Here is a 24,407-nt window from a genome sequence, read left to right on the forward strand (position 1 = left end):
TGGATGGCAGAACGTGACAAGTCCTTTAAACTAAAACTCTGGAAACAAAATGAGGATAAAAACAAAGCTTCACAGGGTGCCAGGACAAAAGCTGAGACATGCAGAAATAATGTTCTTCTCGAGAATTACAGGCGATTATTACAGGAAAGAACATGAGCAATGATAAATATAATGCAGCAGGAAGCTTAAGGCCTCCGTGATCCAATTATGGCCACACAGTTCTCATTAAGCCACAGAAATCAAAACCCTCATTAAGGAAGTTATAGCTGTGCTGGTCCACTGGAGGCTGTGAAAGCAGCGATAACAGTGAAACCTTCAACCAGCAAAGACATCCTGACCAAATCCCCACAGTGTCTGTGCATCACTGCTAAACCGTGAGATAAATGAGAACACAATGAAGCTTTTGGGAGGCCATACAGTTGCACGTGGGAACCTCTGTGAGAGCCCACAGTCACCTGTGTGCATCCAGTCCCCGCGCTCAAAAAGCCGAGGGCGGGAGGGTGCTGCTGTTCACCTAACAGGAGAGTCCCACAAACAGAACTTTGGTGGCTGTGAGCTGCTACTGCTCATGTTGGCTGCACTCTAATAAGGGACTGATTCATCTTTGGGTTGAGGAAGTACTAAATCATTTCAAAGAATTGACATTTTCCTCTCAGTACAGGTGAGAGACTAAAAGAGCTGATTCTGATTGGTTACACTCCTGTTGCATGCTCTTCACAGGCCTGCTTCTAAAGATCTGTAGTGACTAAAAGAAAACACAATAGCTAAAGGGAATACTGGCTTGTGATTGGCCGAAGGGTGTGCCTTAACCCTAGACAGCTCTGATCTAATGCATCTATATTCTACATTGATACTCAACAAACAAATGGATGAACAGCTGGCCTGGAGCCATGGTGCCCTCTGAAGCATGTGTGATCAGAAACGTGTGGACGCTCAGCAGCACAAACACCGCGTGTGGAGTCTGTTAACTGCACTGCTCAGTGTGGATTATGTCCAACACACCACGGCACTCAAAGACAGAAGAGCCAAAAACCAGCACATAACTTGGACAGACTCCTGTAGTTCAAAGCCTGAAACGGTGTACAGCAACTAATGACAGAAGTAAAACTCAGTATCAGGTACTTCTACTTACTTACATTTGGGATACATGTGGGACAATCACAGGAAAACAGACACCCCAAATCATTCATTATGTACACTGAAGTGATGCTGCTACAAATGACAGCCAGAATGAAAGGAACATGAATCCGTTACTATTACAACTTATATTATTACTGCATAATGGTTATATGAGCACACATCACATCTGCTCGCATAATCAGTCACACAGAGGGCAACAGCAGAGACGCTGGCCTGTGGGAGTCCACCACATGCCTGACGTACCAACCAACCTTCTCCCTGTAATTTAAAAAAACCCAACAGTGTCACTAAACCCGCACAGTGTCGACTGTGAAGCTCAGCTAATGCACAAACGCTGTCATTCAGCACATCAGCACACTTTTGTTGTGCCGTTTACCCGGGACCACCAGTAAAATCAGCTACAGGTCCAAATGACACTACTATTAGTAAAGATTAAAGTCACATATAAAAGGAAAAGAAAGACTCAGCTCCACGTGCACAGCTGTGGGTGGTTTCTGCCACTCCAAGTACAGCATTTCATAGATTGTCCACAAAGTTCGGTACCAAGTTCACCATTCTGACGTTAACCTGAGTCACACCTCCACTCTCCTCATCAATCCTCTCTTTAGTACAGAATCAGAATATAAAGGACATTTGGTAACACAGGTGAAACGTTTTTTGGCACTACATAGAAAACAACACGACGTGTACGAATGAGAAAGGGGGGGTGTACGACCAGCTGCTACTGACAGAGATAAGAGATGATAGCCAGCCGCTGTGTTGAAGCAGGGCAGTGATACAGGGCTGAATATAGATATGAACACATGCAGGTGGGAATGAGTCCATGGGGCACATGACTGACCTGCAGGAAATGACTAACCCTGCATTCACACACATGTAGTGATTTCAGATTTATGAGAGCTTTTATGTCACCCTCCCCCAGTGTTACAGCTCTTTATAGTGTGCTGGCCTGATACCCACATGAAACTACTTGGCTGTGGCTCTGTGGTAGAGCAGATCAGCTACTGATCGGAAGGTTGGTGGTTCGATCCTTGGCTTCTTCAGTCTGCATGTCAAGTATCCTTGGGCAAGTTACGAACCCCAAGTTGTGAATGTTGGTTAGATTGCACTTGAGTTTAGAAGTGCTTGTATGAATGTGGCATGTTGTCTACAGCACCTTGAATACTCCAGGAGAGTAGGAAAGCGCTATATAAGAATCAGTCAGTCCATTTACTTCACGTCATCATTCAGATTCATGTTGTGCTCGTGGAGACTGTTGGAAGCACTACACTGATTTAAAGGACAGGAAAACATAACTGCACTCATGACATGTGTTTGTGGGAAACTGATTTCCTGATGCAAAGTGATGTCAAGAGTTATCACGACTCACAGTGGAGAACCCAAAGTGGAACCTGGTATATTCATGACAGAGTGGGTGTGGCGACAGCCTGTCTGTGCCCACTCACGCATGTGGTATCAGGGCCGTCCCACAGCGTTTCATGCTGTTATACATGAACAGTAGAAGAAAAGGCTCAAATTTATCGCTGTAACAAAACTGGGGATCTGGATCTTTCTTGTTTATTGGCGGTCACATTTTGTAGTGTTTTCTGTTATTTTTTGCTATCATTATTATTATTATTATTTGCCTGAGCTCTAACATGTGTGCTGTTTCAACTTGTTTTCATGCTTCGAGTCAAAAGGAAATGCCAGACGCTGCCAGACATAATAACAAGACGCTCAGAACGACTGGTGACACACAAATGACATGCAACTTGGTCCACTGAATCTTTTTAAATGTGCGCAGTATGTAAGGGACAATCAGTCAGACCTGTCTGTCTGAGCGCTGTAGGTACAGAAGTACTTTGATGATGCTCCTAAGGTAAGCTAAAGGCTAAATGCTGCAGGGGAAGGAGGGTCTCAGCGGCGTTTCACACTGGCAGAAAGAGCTCAGAGCAGAGGGCTGGTGATTAGGCAAACACCAGATGCTGCTGGTCCAGCAGGGTTCTCGTGAAGTTATTGATTGGTCCAATGGCGCTGAGAGACATGGCGTTGTCCCGGCCCCAGAGCAGATTGGGACCAAAGACCACAGCCAGGTTACTGTTGGTCATCTTATTCACCTCACTGTTGGCTGATACCTAAACACACACACACAGGATGCTGTTGGTAACAGACAGATATGATATTTTTTAAAAGTGATCAGCGCGCTGTGCAGACCATCAGCTGTACCTGTGCCAGAAATGTGATGAGGTATCGCAGCGATGCGTAGTTTTCCTCTGGCAGTGACTCTACCAGCGTCTTCATTACTGTCACCTGACTCTCACTGGACACAGCTGGAACAAACACAGTCATCAGGTGAACTGCTGAGACTCAGACTGTGTTCATCTGATGTAGGGCAGGTGGAGGGTGTGGGGTTCACACAGTACACACAGGTACACTAAGGTGAGACTCTCCTCTAACCATACTTACAGGCAAAGTTGACAATGTCATTGTAGAGCTGGTAGGTGAGCAGAGGCTCGGGGAGTTCCCTCAGGAATGTTTTCAGGATGACAGCAGCCAGGTGCACATCTTCCATCTCTCTGAAGTTCACTGTCGCACCTGCAAACACATGACTTCAATGAGAACAGAAGAAAACCCGAGAGAAGAGAAGAGCATCCCAACCCTGCTCTAACAAGGAAGAAACCAGTTCCTCTGCACATAAACACCTGCAGCCTGCCTGGTGGTGTTTACAGAACAATCCATAACACAGAGGATCATAACTGATGTCACACGGCTCTCAATTCCTCCATCACTAATCTACTGCAGTGAATTTCAGCATCACAGGGCGGTCAGACCTCATACCTGAGTTGTACCTGAGCTGGACCTCCTTCACCAGAGTCACGTTGGCAGATCGTCTGAAGATGCCCTCAATCTCCAAGCCTGACGCACACAGACGGTGAAAAAGAAAGAAAAGTGTTTCTTTCAGACACAGTATAACGAGGCACAGCCCAAGTTCGCATTAGAGCACAGCACAGGTGTAAAGTCACCTGTGTGTGTGTGCAGCAGGCTTTAATTACAGTGATGTGAGCCAGTAAAAGCACAGGTGAGGCAGCTGTCTCTGCTCTGTGCAGACACAGGGAGGAAAAGAACCCCAGCGACAGTTCGCTCATGCGTTTTGTTTGTTACCTTGCTCTGAGAGGAAGCCAACGGTGTCTCTCATCACCACAGGAACTGGATCCACATCTGGATCCCTCTGTCTGAGCCTGACACACACACACACTTACTTTAAAACAACAAGCACATTCAAAGGTCTTAATCTGGAAGCTTCTCTGACAGTGCCGTGTCTCTCTCCAACTACAAATAGCACAGAATCGGTGACTTACAGCGTTAGTGGCACACCAAACACCTGGCTGGGGAGAGGAGGGCTGTGAGGAGGAGACATGGGAGGCTGTGTGGTGGGTTTCAGAGATGCTCTTAATTTGTTGTCATACCTGGCACAGAGACAATAGGAGATATAAAAAAATTCACTTTTTGTGCCTGAAGGAGAAATAAATTGGTTTTCGTTTAAAATCACAGACTGTAAGCAGGACAGAAGAGAATAGAGCAGCAGTGAATAAACACCAGCAACAACTGCATCAGTGGCACCTTTTAAAATGCATTCTGCATGAGCAGAACAACCACAGGAAGCACTCCCAAATCAAATGAAAACATTCACAGTACACAGTACAGAGGGCATTTCCAGAGAAGATGCACATGGAACAGGATGCAATGATGAGCAGACTGCTTAAAGTGTAAATAATATGCGGAAAATGAGATTTGTTACCATTTTCTGAAAAAACAAAATGCTGACTTTAAATTCAGAAAGGCGAGATGGAGAGGGATTCAACATCCTGCATGAAAACATTTAAATGTAACAATTCTGCTGGTAAGATCAGAAAAAGCCAAGTGGCCGGGCTGTAAACCAGCACACGCTCCAGAAACTGCAGCACTCTCTGGCCTCCAGCTCATTTAGCACAGCTGGAAAACCAGCACCTGTGCCAGTATGGGCTACATCAACGTGCACTGCACGGGTTATTTGGATTGTGTGAAGCCACTTGTAATTTCAGTAAGATAATACCGTCCCACTTCCTGTGTTTGTTCCAACATGCCACTCTCAAACACTTTCAACACTACAACCACCCTCCTCACGTCTCATGCACACGGATAATGAGATGGAGGCTGCATTTAACCATCAGTGAAACGTGTTGCTGGCATCATTCAATGAGAAGACTTAATAAAAGGCACACATCTGAAGTTTGGCAGGAACACTTACTCTCTAACACGGGAAGGAATGACCAGCTGATCACACTTGACCACATCCTCCAGCTCACTCAGATAGCTCACATAGTTGATCTTCCTGCCAAACTTAAAACTGAGAGAGAGAGAGAGAGAGAGAGAGAGAGAGAGAGAGAGAGAGAGAGAGAGAGAGAAGTCAAGTGGTTGATCCATGAGCAGCAAATCAGCCTTTTCCTCCTGATTTTATAACCATGAAAACAGAAGTGTAAGAAAGTGAAAGTAGCAAACAGCACACATGATCTGTGTACCTCTAGTTTGGTCTGAATATTTAAAGACGTTTCTACAGTTTGTGCACTTCCTGAAACGCTTCACACGCCAAGGAAAACAGCAACAAGCGTTTCACTGATGAGTCAGTTTTCAGGGAATTATGGAATTATGATTCCATATGAATTATGACTAGCTATCTCCTTTTTTCTGTTTTTGCTCTTGAACAGAGCCAGTCTAGAGGTTAGAGGTAGGATCAGTGCAGAAGGCTCAGTGTCACAACGACTTGTATATAAAAATGTTTCTACTGGATGGTGAGAATAAAGCTTCCAAAGTTAAGTGAATGGTTTTTATTTGCAGCTGCAGCACTGTGACACTCTCTGCTCTCTCTGTTGGTATAGCTACAAGATGATGTGTACAATATAAAGCACCTTGACTGTTGTTGTGATTTGGTGCCATTTTAATAAAACTGGTATCCAGTAAGAACCAAACCTGAAGCAGGAACTTCAGACACGTTTACCATGGTTGCAGTTTTCTACTGCTGCCACTAGATGTTGCTAAAGTCCTATCATTGTTAGTTACAATGGCCCAACATTCATATTCATTAATCACGTCCTTCCTTTTTAAATGAACATATATCTCTTGGAAACCGCAGGAAGGAATCGTGTAATGATATCAGCTCACATGAGCATACTGATGTGACACTACTGTACTCTTAGTTTTCTTATTAGTACAACTGATAACTGTGCTCACTGAGCAAACATATGCTCATCAGCATTTAGTGGAGTCCGCATTTACCCACAATCCACAGGAGTAATGCTGGAGTACATAATGCACTGTAGTACCCACGGCTGACCGTTAGGCAGCATATATTAGCAGCATCTGACCCGACATCAGTCATATAAAAAAAGAGCTTGTGTGTGCTAATTTTCTAAATACCAATCTTAGAATTAAAATCAATCAGGGATTAAAAATCTGAATGGCATCAAATAGAAAAAGTTGCACTTTAAAACTGGTTGCTTTAAGTACAGACTGCTTTTCAATCATAGCAAGGATAATACTACGTTAAAGTACTGGGTCACCCTCTCTGAACCTTTGAATTCAGGTGTTTGAAGTCTGACAGCCATGGCTGCATAAAATCGAGCCATAACCACGTGTAATAACCCTGTATCCATCAGTGGGTCGTACTGAACCCGAGCCTGTGGCAGGATGCCACAACGGCAACAATCAGTTTGTCAGATTTCTCCCTATTTCATATTCCACTATCAACAGGAAGTGGATCAGAGTAACACAGCCCCCCCACCAAAATTACAGGGCTACACATAATGATCAGAGAAGAGGCGTCATTTAAAAATCCCTGTCAGGTAGAGAAATCAGAAACTAACCTTATAATTGGTTTGAAGAGGATCAGCAGAGTCTTGATGAACATGGTGGGATGGACGATGTACAGGGCCTTGATGTTCTTCTTGTATCTGCAAACACATCACATGTTCTCACAAGATGTACTAACACAAGTTTGATCTAACGATTACAAGAGCATACACAGAAATCTGACAGCATCTATGGAATCTGCTGTCCACAGGTTATAGAGGTAACCAGCACTGTTGAGTGAATGACTGAATCATGTGCTGCCAGTGATGAGCTGGTGAAAATAATGCGAGGACATGTAACTGTAGACCTGCTTTTATCTTTATCAGCCAAACAGAATGACGAGTGCAGAGAGACAGTTCCTCCTGTCACTGTGTGGGTGTGTTCACCAGCTGCTGTGGTTCATTAGCTGAGCAAAGTGCAAATTAACTGGGTGAAAGTGATTACAGACAAAAGTGAGGGCTCAGGCAGCTCCTTCGGTATTTTGAATAGTGGGAACATGGCTGAAGCACGCTCTCCATCCACACGTTACATGTGAGCATGGGCAACTTTGGACAGGCCTGCAGTTTATGAAACACTGCACACAGTTACAGTATTTGTTTCTATTGCATTCAAGAGAAAAACCAGTACCATATTACTGGATGCACACTATGCGCCTCTGCTTAAATACAGAAGTGAGGGAAAAACAAACAGTCAGAGCTTCTCACATGTGCAGTGCGGCTCCTTTCTCCTCGACTTTGTCCTGTCTGTACTTCCTCTGCTGACTACGCTGCTCACAGGGAAGTACAGTTTGTTTTCTAAAGAGAAATTACTTTCTTACAAAAAAATGACATTCCCCGTTTTTCTTCATTTGTTTTGTTCAAAGAGGAGAAAGCTGGCAGAAGTTTAAACTTAGTGACATTTAAAAAATAAAGTTTTTTTTTACCAAATCAGTCATAATTATGCAAAGTCATGATGTTTAAAACATCTAGTGTTGGAAGTGGACTATGCCAGTCTGAAGGCTTTGGAGTGCGTTGTCTCTGGTCTGGAATTCTGATGTATCCAGTACACACAGAGGTTAGTCTGCAGAAGCCCTCTGCCATTAGATCAGGTTAATAAATGCAAAGAGCAGCTGTAGGGCCAACTGTGAACAGGTATAATATGATAAGTGAGACTCATGTCCAGTGATGTGTTGGAGATTACTTTCTGTCAAACTCCCTGTATGCATCCCGCAGCCAGCTGAGGGAAGGTTTGTTTTCACTGGTCAGCCCGTGATGAAAGTAGATCAGAGTATAGTCACTCTCCACATACTGATCCAGTGTTCCTTTGAGATACCTGCAAAACATGAACAAGTCTTTGTAAACGCAGCAACATCTTTATCTACTCAAATAACTTTGTTGGTTAGTAAGTAGAGCTGGGCGATAGAACGATAACGATATGTATTGGGAAATAACTTTTTCTCGATAGAAAAATTAAACTATTGCGATAGGCCTCATCTCTCTTGTCCTCTTAAAAAAAAAAAGAAGAACAGCCAATCCAAATTAAGTAGCGCAGAGCCGAACCAATCACAGCCGCAGCGTCACGTCACGTGACTTGTTACGTGCAGCACAAGCGCCAAGGCGCACATGTGTATTTGTTTTTGCAGCCGTGCAGCCCGGGTAATGGAGGAAATGAGTTTGCCGACTAGAGAAAAATCAACCGAGAGCGTGAGCGAAGGTTACCGAAGAAAAAACCGATGATGGTTCCAATGCCGGAGAGCTTGTCGAACGGAAGGGCCACAGAAGTTCCGTAGTGTGAAGGTATTTCGGCTATTTCAAGTCTGACAAAAAACAGAGTAGCGCGCACTGTAAATTGTGCCGAAAGCAAGTCTGGAAATACAATAAAGCGGTGCATGCTCAATCTCTGACTGAAAGCGCTGATTTGTCATTCGGCTTTTGTCAGACTAAAGTAACTGTTAAAACTGTTTGAAAAGCTAAGCTATACAACAAGGAGAGATTGAGAATTTCCTTTTAGTTCTCAGTTTATTTGATATTGACAAAAGTTAGTCAATTTTGTCTGTTCTTCTGTAAAACAAACTAAGATTTATTTTTAGAATTAATATTTTGTTTCTAAGTGGAATTGACAATTTAGTCTGTTTGTTTGTTCTATTTTGAAACTTAAACACTTTAGTGGCTGCCTTTTGTGTAGTTTGCAATATTTGCCTTTATTTATCTGAAACTGAAGTCTCATGTTCCTTAAGTACATCTGCCCTGTTGAACTTATTATGGGAAATAAATATTTAAATCAAAACAAGCTGCTGATTATTTCACATTTTACTTGTGAGCAACGGCACATTTAAATCTTACAAATATAGTTATTTGGCTTATATCGTGATATATATCGTTATCGCCTGAAATGAAAAAAACATATCGTGATATGAAAAAATCTTATATCGCCCAGCTCTATTAGTAAGTAACTATTCCACCTGAGGGCTTCGGATCAACACGTCGTCCTTCCAAACACTAAACTTTTTTCATACCAGATGAATGAGTGAATCTCTTTACTCTGAACCATCCGAAACACTTTCACCTTCAGCTCTACAGGAAGGAGCCTTCACAGCATTTTCTAAAAACTGCAGCTTTACGTTCACTCGTTACAACCAAACACAGCAAAGCAGGGACATTTACAGCACACAGCTATGCCTTCTCCTCTCATTCCAATTATGATTATCTGGGTCAGTGCTGAAGACACCATTACATAAAATGATTACTCACTGACTTTGGAAACATCAGGCAGTTATTATTGTCCTTAAAATAACCTTTAAACCTTATTTTTTATTAAAGACCACAATCATCTCCATCACAGTGTGAGTCTCCTCTTTGTAAGGTAACCAGTCTGTCAGCAGGAAGGCGAGAGTGGGCAAGGGAGACTGGACGCCCAGGTCAGACACTTGTACACCTTAGAGGCCCCACAGTGGAAGCTACAGGTAGAACAATGGAGAGCACCAACCAACACTTCCAGCACCACTGACACCTGACTGCTCACCCATGGCTCTAATGATTGCTCTGCTGATCCTTCAGCAGCAGCTGTTAGTCTTTGGGACTAATCTTCTCTGTGTCACTGATGCAAATCTTGTTCTTGTACTTCCTGTCTTTAGATACAGCGTGACGACCAAAGACCACCATCTACACTAAACATCAGAGCCATTTGGCCTTAGCTAACATCAGCTGGTGTTAGCTAAGGCCGCGGTGTTATCCAGATGGCTGAAGATGTAGTCTGAGCTTTTAAAAAGAGCACAGTGCTAAAGAGAAACGTGAAATTGGATCAAGTGCCCAAAAGACAGCGCAGTGACAGAACAATGCTACAAGTCTGCAACTCTCACTAAAGTGTCTGTAAATCCCACTTCTCCTTAAATCGTGTCACATGACAAAAACACTGGCAAAGCCAAAAGGTTTGTGGTCACATTATTACTTACATCAGCAGCTTATGATGGTCCAGCTGGTGCTGCGGAGGCATCCTGCAGGCATTAAACACTATCACCTTCCTGCCAAAGTTGTCATCACCTACGGACACAGACATGGACTCGGCGTTACTTCCACTACAAGAATTTACGTTTCAAAAAAATATATTTCCAGACTGAAAGATCAGCTGTGACTGGAGAACTGACCGGCCACTTCAATGATCTGATGTCTGGCAATGTCATAGAAAGGGTGGTCCCAGGGCAGGTGTGGAGAGCTGGCATCAAACTGCTGGGAAACATCTGTCTCTGAAACACACACACAGTTAATACATAAAAACAAGACAATAATCACAGCATTACATCACTGTGAAGTCCTTCATATTTGAAATGTGTGTTTGTATGTAACATTTTAAGCTTAACCACAGCCAGTCAGAGTCTCTCTCTCTGAAAGGGCTCTTGCAATCCTTCGTTTGCAAACATGACATCATGAGCAGGTGTGTACAGACATCCCTCTCACCTGACTTGCTGAGGAAAGACTCATCAGCGGGCCACTGCTGGTCCTCTATGGTAGTCAGCTTCAGCTGTCCTAGCTGCGCCGTTGCAGAGTCGTCGCCCACATCTACCAGCAGTTCCGAAGACATCGCACACACGCGCGCTCTCACATACACACAGACTGCACAGCGATGTCTTTGTTCAGCTCACTCAAACATACACACACAAGCTGCAAGAGACAAAAACGCTTCAGGTCAGCTCGCTTTCAGCACATCTCAGCCAAACTGTGTTTGAACCTGATGCTGTGACATTATATAAAACAGACCCAGATCAAATCAAAGATGGACATTTCTGCACAACTGATCCATTAAAAGCAACATGAAGTCACGTCCGTGAAGTCTCTAAGAAACATGAGACATTTTAACTTCCATAGAATACACTGTCCCTTTATCAAATTCATTCTTACCCAACTCGATTGTGTGAAAAGATGGAAAAATGAAATACATTAGTGATTCATGCTGCTGCAGTGGGTGACATGCTGCATCAGCACCATCTAAATAACATCAGACAATAGCAGTAATCTTCGGGCTAATGCTGTACGATCACTTTCTCACAGCCTCTAATTATTCCGATCACATCTCCATAAATAAACAGTGTACACAGTTACACAGAACATCTTAGTGATGCTGAAGTCGTCGTTTCCTTTGGCTTATTAGATCTGCTTCAGCCAGGTGATGTTAACCAAGGACAAACCATAAGCAAAGACTACTTTGTTGTAGAGCTGTATCTGCACCGCAGAGTAACACTAACTTTTTCAGCCCTATAGAAACGTACCACAAACTGCAGCATGATGAATGCATGAAAGACAAGAAAAACTATGTAATATTTGCTGACATGAATCGCCCAACATCAACTTGATCAACTTGTCTGAGCTGACGATGGACAAGAATGTACAGCATCTAGTGCAGGAAGACGCACTAAAATCACCAACACCTGCATTATATCAGGAGAAATGTACCAGGAACTCACAACTGTGTGAGTTTCACCTCATGTAAGTCCAATGAATGAAGTACTTTAGATTTTCCATCTTGATAAATAAATAAAAGGTGAATAAATAACTTGTTTGTCTGCAAGGATTAATTTACAGATAGCTGTGGCAGAGTGTAAAGATACAAGCAGCGCTCTTATGATTTCATGTTCTGTAAACCTTTGGTACTTTTTTCCTTCTAGAGGTGCACTGAGTTAAGCTGGCGAGCTGTCCAGGGTGTACCCCACCTCTCTCCCCATGGTAACTGGGATAGGCTCCGGATGTTTTATTCATATAAATAAAACATCCACTGGCATATTGACTGATGCACAAAACTCTCCCAGTGACAGCTCCCACAGCTTGAGCGTCGGCTGAGGGCGATGTTAATGAGAAAAATATACCGCTCACCACGGAGGGGGCAGAAAGAGTACGTGAACTATGGATCTGTGTACAAGAACAGTATCAGTGACACATTTTTTGAGATTTTTAAAAATCTGGTTTATTTCTTTTTCTAGCCTTTATTTCACCAGGAAGTAAAACTCTAGAAGCTAAGATTCTCTTCTGTGAGAGTTTCTTAGTGTGGCTAGGTTTAACCCAGCAGGCAGTTTCACTGGTGACAAACCAGAAAAGCTCAGGCCTGAACCCGAGTGACTAGTGAGCCTCACAGGAAGTAGCTTTTGCTGAATGTCCTGAACAACATTTGCTGAGTTTTCTTCTCAGGCAAGAAGAAAACAATGAAAAGAGTAACTCTGACATTATGACATGCTGAACAGTGGCCTGAGATGTGCTGTGCAGCAGCATCAGAGACAGACTGATTAGTCTCAGAGTGCCATCACAATTTGGTCCTGCTTTTTTGGTTTTTTTTAGCTTTGACCACACAAAAAGAAAAACAGCTTTGTATCTGATATATCTGAATAAAGGATGATATTCATCACTCCCTGTGGAACTTCTCTTTAGTCTAATGACTTTCAAATGGAGCTCCAACAATAAAAGTTCAAACACAGCATGAGCCACTTCCTCAATTTAATGACTGCATCACTCTTCTCCTCACTTTTTAACTGCCCTTATTTTCTACATGCTTCCTTTTTATCTACCATCCCCCACCTATTTACCCTACTCTTACTCTCATGCCCACACACGTACACACACACAGCTGTGATGTTATGCTAGCTGACAGCATGTAGCTTTAAATAAATATCGCTACTAACCAGCAGACACAGTCGGCCAATTGCTGCTGACCAAATACAGACTCACACACAGACAAACTGAGTGAAAAGCAACTGTTTGCACACTATCTGCATGTCAGTCAGTAACCATGCAGCTGTCGGGGAGGATGTTGGTTAGCATTTATGATGATGTGAACAGTAACAGGTTCCTCCTTTCCTTTCTCTTCATTCAGTTGCTAAACTAAACAGACCAATGGAGGTCACAGCTAGAGCAGGGCGATATGACCAAAAATATTTATCACGATATACATTTGAAAATTTGCGATAACGATATAACTGACGATATAATTGACACTAGACAAAATACTTTACAACTCCACAACTTTATTAGTGCAAAAAAACCCCATCAATGTATTTTCACTTAAACAAGCAGCTGTTTTTTATGTGCATTAAAGTTATATAAAAATGTAACAGTGCAAATTCCTCGCTGACAGTTTAACCAAAAGGCATTTCCGGTGGAAACTGGCCAACATATCCTCAGCATAACCATGTATAATGTCCACAAAACTTAAAAAGAGGTTATACACACACAATACGGTAATATTATGTTGAAGCACAGTACGTATCACTCCGCGAGGCTCCTGCCTACGATAGCCGTAATGCTCCGATGATCCATCAAGCGGTGCGGCTTCGTAGCTTAGCAAAGTCGTACTAAAACATTTGACAGATTTTCGAGCGCCGTGTACCACATAAAATCGTTTCGAGGTCAGTAAACACAACCAGAATTCATACATAAGGCACACGGGATTATAAGGGGCACTGTCGATTTTCAGAAAAATCAAAGGATTGATTTTAAGTGTGCCGTATTTTCCAAACAACACGGTAATAACGACGGCCCGCTAGCATGCGCTACCAAAAATAGTGCTTTGTTGTGTATCTGACGGACGAAAGCTAAACCAGTTCCACACCACTGAGGTTGCAGCATTTTTACAAACCAGTTCTGGTTCATCTGTTTCATTTAACGATCCACTTTCGCTCTTCTCATTCTGCATCGCCGCCATGTGCGTATGTAAACATAGGCACTGCGCATGCACGTTTTACCCATATTCTATCGCGATATTTCATTTTCCTATCGTTGCCCAAAATTACACCGGTATTACCATGAACGGTATGATATAGCCCAGCCCTAGTCACAGCAGTGGGTCAGGGGCACAAAACCTGACTGTGAGTTTATTTCTATGACAAAGTTCCACACGTTACGTTCAGAACTGAAACAAGTAAGCTCGCTCCAGGCACTTCAGGTCTGACAGCTCTGGATTCAAAATACAAGAACACTGTTTACTTTCGTGGCTTTCAGTCCTATTGTCTGCACTGGATGATCTGTTGCTATTTGCCTAATTTATTGTGCCTATTTGGCTTTTTTTTTTTTAAGTTGAGAAGCACTGAAAATATGTAATGCTAAAGTTTCCGAGCTCTATGATAGAAAAAAAAAAAAAGCAGAGAAACCTCAAGTTTCAGGATCATCTCTCTGATGGTGGAGGAGACACCAAGTGTAAATAGTCAGAGGTCAGGAGAAGAGGAACCAGTATGTGAAACATGCAGAGTTTCACAGGGACTGCAAGGACTACGGTTTGTGAGCAGGGTATAAGGGTTAGCCTTGAAAGCCGATTTCCACCTCACTGCTCAGTTTAAAGTAGGTTTCTTTGCGTTTGCTTCTTTTTTAAACCAGATAGTTGCATCCTTAGTGTCGACAAGGTTAGTTCAGGATAGGATCTGATAGGGCAGGGGTGTCAAACTCAAGTCCTTGAGGGCTGGTGTCCTGAAACTTTTAAATGTGCCGCTGCTGCAACACACCTGTGAAAGAATTAGTAGGTCATTAGCAAGACCTATTAGCTATAGAACGTACGGTTACTCTGTAACCTTGATTCTCTGAGTGCGAGACTCTCTCCACTCTGTTACAAATGTTGACAATGTTGAATCTTGTGTATCTTTACCCATGCAGTGTATCCAGCCACAACACCATGTATGCATGAGGCACTGTTTGTGGATCGTGTTGCACTACCCACATCTGTGCATATATATATATATGCACACACACACACGGATAGATAGATAAAGCCACTTTGTGTACATATGAGCATCTAACAGAAGCATCCAGCAAGCACAGTACCCAGCCCCCTCTATTCCTCTTTTCTCTCAGCACTGCAGAGCAGCTGAGGAGAGCAGTTTGGTCAGAGCATGCTCCAGGGGCTCAGGAAATGATTCCTAAGAAAGCTCTAGTGCAGGAAAAAGCCATGGAGTAACACAGTATTATTACTGAGCATTTCTACATGTGAAACACTACTCTACTTATTTTATGCTTTTATGGCATTTCAGCTTCAGTAGTCTAAATACTACCTAAGGGTTCATCCCTAACAGCAGCATGCACCATCAAATATGCAAAAAAAACATAATACTGGCATGTACATGCAGCAGCAGCAACAGTCACACTCTCCATTTCTCTCACACACGCACACGTACCTGCAGTAACATTTCTGCACCACAACACACCCCACAGTTTCTAATGCCGACCAGAGACTGACACTGAGCTTAAACTCCAATCACCTCTAGCTGGGGAACTTCATTTTATGTTCTTTTTTTAACTACCTGAGGGATGCCACAAAAAGAAGAAGAACCTGAACAATGGCAACCAAAAAGCCCACAAAAAAGCAACCACTGTTTCTGACATGCCATATATTTAAGGAACAGCTCATTTCATCTTCCTGCATGGTATCCATGCAATTCACTGATGTTTGCAATCACTGCTACAGCTTTCATTTCATCACAGCTTTAGCCCCAGTCTTCTTGGTGGGTTACATTTATTTATAAAATGTACTTTAAGATGTTTATACTTTAGAGGCCTTTTCAGTCATGATCACCTAACACTGCTGGCTTCTTGAATCAGTCAAAATGATGACACTGTGCCTTTCAGGCAAGGGTCACTTTTACATTCAGGTTTGGTAAATTTCACAGGCGTAGAGTTGCTGTGACAAAGGCATGAGACTGAACTTTGCAGCTAGTAATATTAATATAACTGAGGTCGCAACTATACTTAAAAACATTCGGTGGCTGAACGTTGTAAAACTGTCCGTGTCTGTCTGTTAATGTGACTCCACACATTCACACAAGTACCAGACCAATCAGTGTTATCAGGTCCAGCATAAGAGCGGTGCACTCCAGAGTTTTAAGGTAAATGACCACGATGCTTTTTCAGATATGAAGCACGCAGTCAGGCAAGGTCTGACTGTGACTGGTGTCCCGGGTTGTTAAAGTGCTGAGGTTACTTTTAATATTTCTAAAATCCTTTCTAAAGCCCAGAGATGATCCAATCCAAATAATTAGCTCAACCAGAGAAAAGAAAGGCACAACTATAAAAGGACTGTTGGCTTATCCTGTCACAAGACAGCAGAACGTGTCATTTTTTTAATCACCTCTATTTTAAGCAGAATAGTTTCGCATTCTGTTTGCCATTCAGAACCTCCGCCTGCCACCAGGACAGTTTACTGCAGAGGGTGTAGCTCAAAGACACCATCAGCCTGATTCTGTAACCTCTGCGTCACTATGAAAGTACACCCAGAGGCTGTCTCATTATTTTTTAATGTAGTTTTCCAGTAAATACCAATCATAACCAATAAACTACAAAATACACTGTAGTGTGTAAGTGGAAGGGACATCACTCCAAGCTATGAAAACACAGATGCACTACCATAACACGATAATGTGTGATATATACACATTTTTGAAGTGAGACGTCATCTTTGGGAAAATGCTACGAATGGGGGAAGAGCATTAAACCAGAACGGAGTTTGGCGGGCGGGCTGAGCTGACACCTTCACTGCTGGCAGTCCAGTGATAAAAGCAACAGGTGAGCAGCTGACCTCTTTTACTTTTACCAAACAGTTCAGCAGGAGAAACCTTTCAGTGTCATTAGCTGCTGATTCAGAAAAGCTAAACAGGCTAACGCAGCCACACTCGCTGGTCATTATCACACAGCGAAACGCCTCAGCAAACCGCCTAGCAAGATGGCTCGGCTAAATTCACCATATTCGGCACACGGATGCACGTTTTATAAACAGCCTTTTATACGCTGTGAGGCTTCAGTAACTGAAACGACGCTTAGTTGGGCTAAACCAGAACACCGCAGTGTTAACAAATGACCTCATCACAACAAATTAGCCCCACAACACCCGACTAACAACGCACGAGCATCACAGCGCGTGAGCCCCGCGTGCTTCTAACATCTTCAGTTTCTACCAAACAGCATCATGAAATTTGTTTTACCGTAATAGTCCAGCTACTCCGTTACAACCGATTCACTTTGTGGCGTCTGAAGTCAACGTAGACTGTTGTCGTCAACAAACCTGCGTCAGCAACTCTTCCGGTTTGTTGTTTTCAAAATAAAGCTATCAATTCAGTTTTTGTTTACTATACCTGTCAAAATAAAAGTGCTAAAAAAAAGAGAAAGCGTCCCCGTGGTGTTTTAGTAATAGGTCTGAGTCTAAAGTATGACAAGCTGATTCTATTGTGTCTATCTATATCTATTATTCTAATGATAATATTCTATTTTACACACAGACCAATGGCGTGAATTGTAACTGCGATGCCGCTCAGCCAATTAAATAATTTATTCAGAGCGCGTGAGAAAACAAAATTGTGGGAGGAGACAGAAGAGGGTTAAAGCTGAGATAGCTCAAAGTACACCTTTTTATGATTTTTTAAATTAATTTTAAAACAATTACTGTTTTAATTAAGTACTTTATTTAAAAACAACTAATTCAACAGTTCTTTTTTTTATTTTTGAAAGCATACTTGAAACAAGAGAATCCGATCATTACTGTTATGCATGTTATAATAGAGTACCTTTCAGATCATTATGAAAATGATTAATGGTGTTGCTGTGGACTCACGGATACAACTGTGCGGCTACTTCAAAATATACTGCTAACGATGCATGAGGAGCTTTATAATCTTTAGGACATTTGTTTGAGGAAACTCTCTATTAAATAAAAGAGAAAGCGGTTTAGAATAAAAAATATGAAAATGTTAATTGTTGGAGCAATTCAGCAGATAAAACAGGCCAACACGTATCAACATACAATCAGTGCAGATTACTATCAGCCAATCAGTGTTACAAATTTCCATCCATTCTCTTCCGCTTATCCAGCTCAGGTTCGCCGGGGGCTGGAGCCTATCCCAGCTGTCTTAGGGCGAGAGGCTCACACAGATTTTGAGGCACAAAATCTTTGCAACACCTGTGAAGAGTGAAACATGGTAAACTGTTCTTTCTGCCTGATACTTTACCACAACTGAATTTAAAAGAAACAGACATAAAACCATTTAAAAGACTGTAAGTGGCCTAGCTAAGCTTGTTTCCACATATTTAACTGTGGCAGTTTAAACTACACCAACGGAACCCCCTCGGGGACAATTTTGTGTGCGGAAGCGAAAAGTTCAAACATGTAATCAGCAGTTCCTGGTACAAGTTAAAAGCAGTCGGGTCGTCACTGTGAGCATGTCATCGGTGTGACGTAGAGTCTGTGAATTCACATGCTGTGTATGAAGAAAGCTTTGTTCTGCTGAGCGCGGCTGTGGAAAAGTTTGGTTTGCAGACATTTTCATTTGTTCATTTGAGTGAGCAGCGTTACATGTTGGGACAGGAGCCTGCCAGGAGCGCGAGGCGGAACGGTCCCAAACCATGGCCCGTGGTCGCGCTGTCGGTGCTGGGCTCGGCCGGAGCAGTGGCCGCGGTCGGGTTTCTCTGCGCCCTTATCTACCCCATACTCAAAGGTAAGCGCGCGGCCCTGTACCTCACGCGCAAATCAGGATCAGATCAGTGGGATCAGAAAAGGAAAAGACTGTTTTTACTGTAGGATGATCGGTCAATCCAAAGGGATATTTATAATATAGTCATCACCAGCAAATGCTTTTGTACGAAGTGTTAAATACATTTGTTCAATAATTTTTCATTATTACACATAATAATGAATAAATGCACATCTGTGGATGATTTCTTTGCATGTGTGCACTGGATGGGTTGTTGCCGACAGCTGGTGAGAATTTCATGTCAGTAACACCTTATAACATCTTAAGAAATATATTTACTTAGAAAACTGCTGACATGTCAAATATGTATTATATCATTGTAATATATTAAATCATATATATATATATATATATATATATATATATATATATATAAATATATGTATGAAGAGGTCGCTAGGAAAGCTGCAACCACCAAGTACCTGCAGTGCGTCAGGCAAGTCCTGAGGATCCTCAGCAACTTCAGGCTGTATGTGAAGCAGAAAGGAGGAGGCCAGGGACTGGTGAGTGTCAGTACCACTTTCCAGGATGAAACAAACTTCCATGAGTACATCAGGAAGATGTCCACAACCAACTGTGTGCTCAGTGAATACCTCATGCAGCAGAAACCCAAGAAAGAGGAGGAACCATCATGGTAGGACCAGCAGACAGAGGAGGTGGCTGACATCCAGAATCCTACCAGTTGCTGGACAAAGCTGGACTGAAAGACAGCACAGAGGCACTAATCATGGCAGCACAGGAACAAGCTCTGAGTACAAGATCCATAGAGGCTGGGGTCTATCACACCAGGCAAGACCCCAGGTGCAGGCTGTGTAAAGATGCCCCTGAGACAATCTAGCACATAACAGCAGGGAGCAAGATGCTAGCAGGCAGGGCATACATGGAACGCCATAACCAAGTGGCCGGCATAGTGTACAGGAACATCTGTACCGAGTATGGCCTGGAAGTCCTGAGGTCAAAATGGGAGACGCCCCCAAGGGTGGTGGAGAATGACCGAGCTAAGATCCTGTGGGACTTCCAGATACAGACAGACAAAAATGGTGGTGGCTAACCAACCGGACATAGTGGTGGTAGACAAACAGAAGAAGACAGCCGTAGTGATAGATGTAGGGGTTTTGAATGACAGCAACATCAGGAAGAAGCAGAAGTACCAAGGGCTCAGAGAAGAGCTTGAGATTGTGTGGAGGTTGAAGGTAACAGTGGTCCCCGTGGTAATCGGAGCACTGGGTGCAGTGACTCCCAAGCTAGGCGAGTGGGTCCAGCAGATCCCGGGAACAACATCAGAGATCTCTGTCCAGAAGAGCGCAGTCCTGGGAAGAGCTAAGATACTGCACAGGACCCTCAAGCTCCCAGGCCTCTGGTAGAGGACCCGAGCTTGAAGGATAGACCGCCTGCAGGGGCGAGTGGGGAATTTTTATATTTATATAATATATATATATATGTACATATGCTTGTCTGGCACAGGACCAGATAAGATCTAGCTTTTTAACAAATGTTGGTCAGCATAAGTGACTTTTGATTGTTTCAGAGCTGCGGGCAGAGAGGGTGACAGGAGAGGATGGCACTGAAGAGAAGATGCTCGGTAAGTATAAGCTCTGTATTTACTGCTCCGTCCAGGTACTTGTGTTCACCATCATGCTCGGTTTACACTTTCTTTGGTTACATGTGCATCACATATACTGAGAGAAAGCTCTAATACCATGTTTCAACATTTCTGAAAAGTACTGTACAAAGTAACTGGTGTAAATATCTGAGGGCTGCAGCCAACAGTTAGGTTTCATTACTTATTATTCTGCAAAATCCTAGAAACTAATCTTTATTAAAGTAACAAAAGAGATCCACATATTCAACAACTTTGCCATAGACATGTTTATTTAGACTGTGGGTCACCTGCTGTCCAAGAGTTCTGGGTTTTTTGTATATACTGTTTTTTATTGTAACACCAAAACAAAAACTAATCATGTTTTATCAGTACGGAGAAGAGTGGAAGCAGTCAAACACAGTGTGACAAGGATGATGTTCTGGCTTTCAACATCACAATAAGCGGCCAGAAAAGCCAAGTTGCTACAACAGTGGTTTCTCTCTTATTGTGTAAAACAAGGGAAGAGATCCAGGCTGTAGAAACTGTAAATCCTGATCCTGCACTGTGTGTAATCAGGTTTCTGGAGTATCCTGGTCCTGTCAGTATTAGTAGGATGCATCTGCTGTGGGTTCTCGTGGATGCTCACCTACCTTGACTCATTCCAGCCTGGTATGGAATTCCCAACACTGCGGACAGTGGCCCACTTCAGGTAACACACTTGGATACGCTTTGTATGAGTATATAAATCAGGTATTCTCCCTTATAATGCTGATTTCTTACACATGTGTGTTTTTTTTCTTAAACTTCTGTTCTTCAGATCAAACAAATTTGAATATTACACAAAGAAAACCTGAGTAAATACCAAGTGCAGTTTTCATTTATTAAGAAAATCTATCCTAATCTACCTGGTCCCTAAACTCTTCTAAACTAAAGTAACTGGCCCTTGTTCCAGCATGAACAGCCTGTTTAAGGCCAAACAATCTCAATCTGATTTCAGGCTGGACTTTGACTGGGTCACTCCCAAACCTTCATTTATTTATTGAGCCATTCAGAGGTGGACTTGCTGCTGTGTTTTGGGGACTTCACACTCCAACAGATGCATTAGAGCAGCGGTCCCCAACCCCCGGGCCTCGGACCGGTACCGGTCCGTGAGTCGTTTGGTACCGGGCCGCGAGAGTTGAGGCTCAGGTGTGAAATGTATGGTTTTCAGGATTTTTATCGGTTTTTAGCATTATTTTGTTATCGTTTTAATCGTTAACTCGGTTTTCCTGGGTCTTTTCACGTGTGTTATGAATAAATCGTCTTTTTTTCGGTACCGGTACTGGTTTTATTTTGTTGTATTTATCCGCGACACCTTAAAGGCCGGTCCGTGAAAATATTGTCAGGCATGAACCGGTCCGTGGCGCAAAAAAGGTTGGGGACCGCTGTCTTAGAGAGTAACTTGGGGTTCAGTATTTTGCCCAAGGATATTTTACACGTAGATCTAAACAGCGAGGGATCGAACCACCAACCTCCTGAGCTGCAGACACCCGCTGTTCCCGAGGCAGCAAGTCTTTGTGTTCTTTCGTCCCCTTAATGAATGAAATAATGATTTAAAAACTGCATTTGTATTTATTTGATTTATCTTTGGCTATTTAAGAAACATTTAAGTCTAACAAATATGAAAAAAAAGGTAAATGAGGAAAGGGGAAATACTTTTATACTCTATATTATACTTAAATATACAGTACTGTAAAACAGTTTTACAGCACTGTATATTTTATTTCTTGATATTAAAATAACACAAATCAATAATATCTCTCTCTACGTGGGATTTCCTCTAGAGATGTTTCTGACCATGGCTTCCACATGGGATATGGAGTTGCTGTTCTTAATGGCATCATGGCCATGCTCACCATCATCTGGAGTCTCTGCTGACACACACACACACACACACAGAGTCATGCAAGTCAAGGGAAATAACCACAGTAGTTTTAATGTGCTGTTATTGCTGCTAAAACATGTGATCACACAGCTGTGCACTAACTGAAGACACCTTCTGTAAACACTGGTGATGAAGCTGCGGCTTACATGATTACACACAGCCTGCGTATACCATCCTGCAGTACTGGATTAAAGCTCTGCATGTGGGTCTGTAAGCAATTCAAACTCTGACATACTGTATTTCTTCAGATGAGACTGTGCACAGTGTTGATTAACCACCCAAACAGGAATGTTACATGCTCAGGTCTAAAGCTAACATGGCAGCTTTGGTCAAATTTGAAAAACAAAACAAAACAAAAGAATTAAACTTTTTACTGCTGATGAATTGTTTTCGTCTTTATTTCCACTGGTCGGCTCTCTTCACCTGGGCTGGTTAGTGTAAGGTTTTCCCTGAAGGCTGATCAAAGCTTTGAAAGTTGTTAAAAAGACAGAACAATTCTTCAATGTCTTTAAAAAGCTTTAAAGAGTTTTAATTGCATTAACAATTTATAGCAAAGTGCATTCTGCAGTTTTAATATTTAATAAGATTTGTGGTTTACATGCCAAACTCTCATTTTATCAGATTAAATTCAGTGGCCTTTCCACTTGTAAATGCTTTGGTAGATTAAAGGTTTTGGAACATGTTAATAATAATCAGCTTATGAAGAAAGTGTTATTTTCTTTAACAAGAAGTTTCCACATTTTCCCTCCAGTGGGTCAGAGCCGTTTCATGCCATGACAGGGACCTAACTTTATATATGTGGTTTTTATGTTCTAGCTGAAGTGTGTTAATAAAGGGAGCTTATGAATGCTTTCATATTATTTACATTTTCCTGGTATCAGATGATGATCTGGGGGAAACACCGGAGCATTCCTACGACAGCCAACAGATATAATCTCTGGTAAATGTTCCCAGCACACCCTATATTTGATGTTCCAGATTTGTCCACCCTCCTCCCCCACCACCTGATCCAAAGAGCAATTTAGATGGCCCCTATGACAGATTTGTATTTACTTTTTTAAATCCAGGGACCATCAACAAATCCTATCACTGGGCCCCACCACTGAATCTAGGAAGGGTGCCTGATGACCTGGTGCAGTCTAAACAAACAACATGGGCCCAGCTTCCTGTCGGCTCTCCAAGTGTCAGATGGGATGTCGAGGGCAGAAGCAGTCCAATCCACTAGTGCTGAGGCTGGCCATTGGGGCGCAGAAAATCAGATATTTGAAAGAGCCTGAGTGAGTGTGTGAGGTTGATCTAGTTACAACAGATGACTCATCCATCAGATTCCCAGACAGAGAGAGAGAGAACATGTCTTCACTGCTCTGGAGTCTAGTGGCGGCGTGCTTTACACCACTACGTCTGATGCTTTGCATTGGGCTTGGTGATGTAAGGCTGGGATAAGACACCATTCTTGAGTTTATCTGAAGGCCACATGAAGTTTGGAGGTCTGTACTGAAAGTTGGCCACTATGTACTTCAGCATCTGAGATTTTACGTTGCCTACCGCTTGGTGGCAGAGTTGCTGTCTTTCCCCATCGCTCCCAAATACACTGTGGAGTATTTAGTAACGAGGGAATGTCAAAACTCACCTTATTGCAGAAGGTGGCATCCCATCACCGTAAAACGCTGGAATTCACTGAGCTCCTGAGAGCAACGCGTTCTTCCGCAAATGTTTGCAGAAGCAGTCTGCACAGGTGTTTGAGTTTACACACCTGTGGCCATGGAAGTGACACTTTTCAATTCAATTTTATTTATATAGCGCCAAATCACAACAGCAGTCGCCTCAAGGCGCTTTATATTGTACAGTAGATACAGAGAAAAATCCAACAATCATATGACCCCCTATGAGCAAGCACTTTGGCGACAGTGGGAAGGAAAAACTCCCTTTTAACA

The 24,407-nt window shown here is 42.7% G+C and overlaps 2 protein-coding genes across 4 annotated transcripts; one reads left to right on the forward strand and one right to left on the reverse strand.

Annotated features, from left to right (window-relative positions):
- Nucleotides 1–17,569, reverse strand: arhgap1 (Rho GTPase activating protein 1). Of its 2 annotated transcripts, none has more exons than XM_005459210.4 (13): nt 17,426–17,569; nt 10,938–11,141; nt 10,628–10,720; nt 10,436–10,523; nt 8,185–8,316; nt 7,020–7,106; nt 5,408–5,506; nt 4,479–4,586; nt 4,282–4,358; nt 3,958–4,035; nt 3,586–3,714; nt 3,346–3,449; nt 1–3,254 (listed from the first exon to the last, which is right to left on the reverse strand). In XM_005459210.4, exons 2-13 carry the CDS (start codon nt 11,059–11,061, stop codon nt 3,087–3,089), a joined length of 1,287 nt encoding a protein of 428 aa, XP_005459267.1. In that variant the 5' UTR covers nt 11,062–11,141; nt 17,426–17,569; the 3' UTR covers nt 1–3,086. The 2 variants fall into 2 exon arrangements, with proteins under 2 accessions (XP_005459267.1, XP_003454779.1); XM_003454731.5 differs by having other exon boundaries at nt 10,628–10,726.
- On the forward strand, nt 16,995–22,857 carry arl6ip6 (ADP-ribosylation factor-like 6 interacting protein 6). 2 transcript variants are annotated; one of them, XM_013277239.3, is made up of 6 exons: nt 16,995–17,009; nt 18,309–18,415; nt 18,802–18,931; nt 20,496–20,549; nt 21,126–21,258; nt 22,373–22,857. In XM_013277239.3, exons 2-6 carry the CDS (start codon nt 18,413–18,415, stop codon nt 22,464–22,466), a joined length of 414 nt encoding a protein of 137 aa, XP_013132693.1. In that variant the 5' UTR covers nt 16,995–17,009; nt 18,309–18,412; the 3' UTR covers nt 22,467–22,857. The 2 variants fall into 2 exon arrangements, with proteins under 2 accessions (XP_013132693.1, XP_013132692.1); XM_013277238.3 differs by lacking the exons at nt 16,995–17,009; nt 18,309–18,415 and having other exon boundaries at nt 18,572–18,931.
- Nucleotides 22,858–24,407: the final 1,550 nt, after the last annotated feature.

The sequence above is a fragment of the Oreochromis niloticus genome, linkage group LG23 (assembly GCF_001858045.2).
Source record: "Oreochromis niloticus isolate F11D_XX linkage group LG23, O_niloticus_UMD_NMBU, whole genome shotgun sequence".
Taxonomy (NCBI): Eukaryota; Metazoa; Chordata; class Actinopteri; order Cichliformes; family Cichlidae; genus Oreochromis; species Oreochromis niloticus.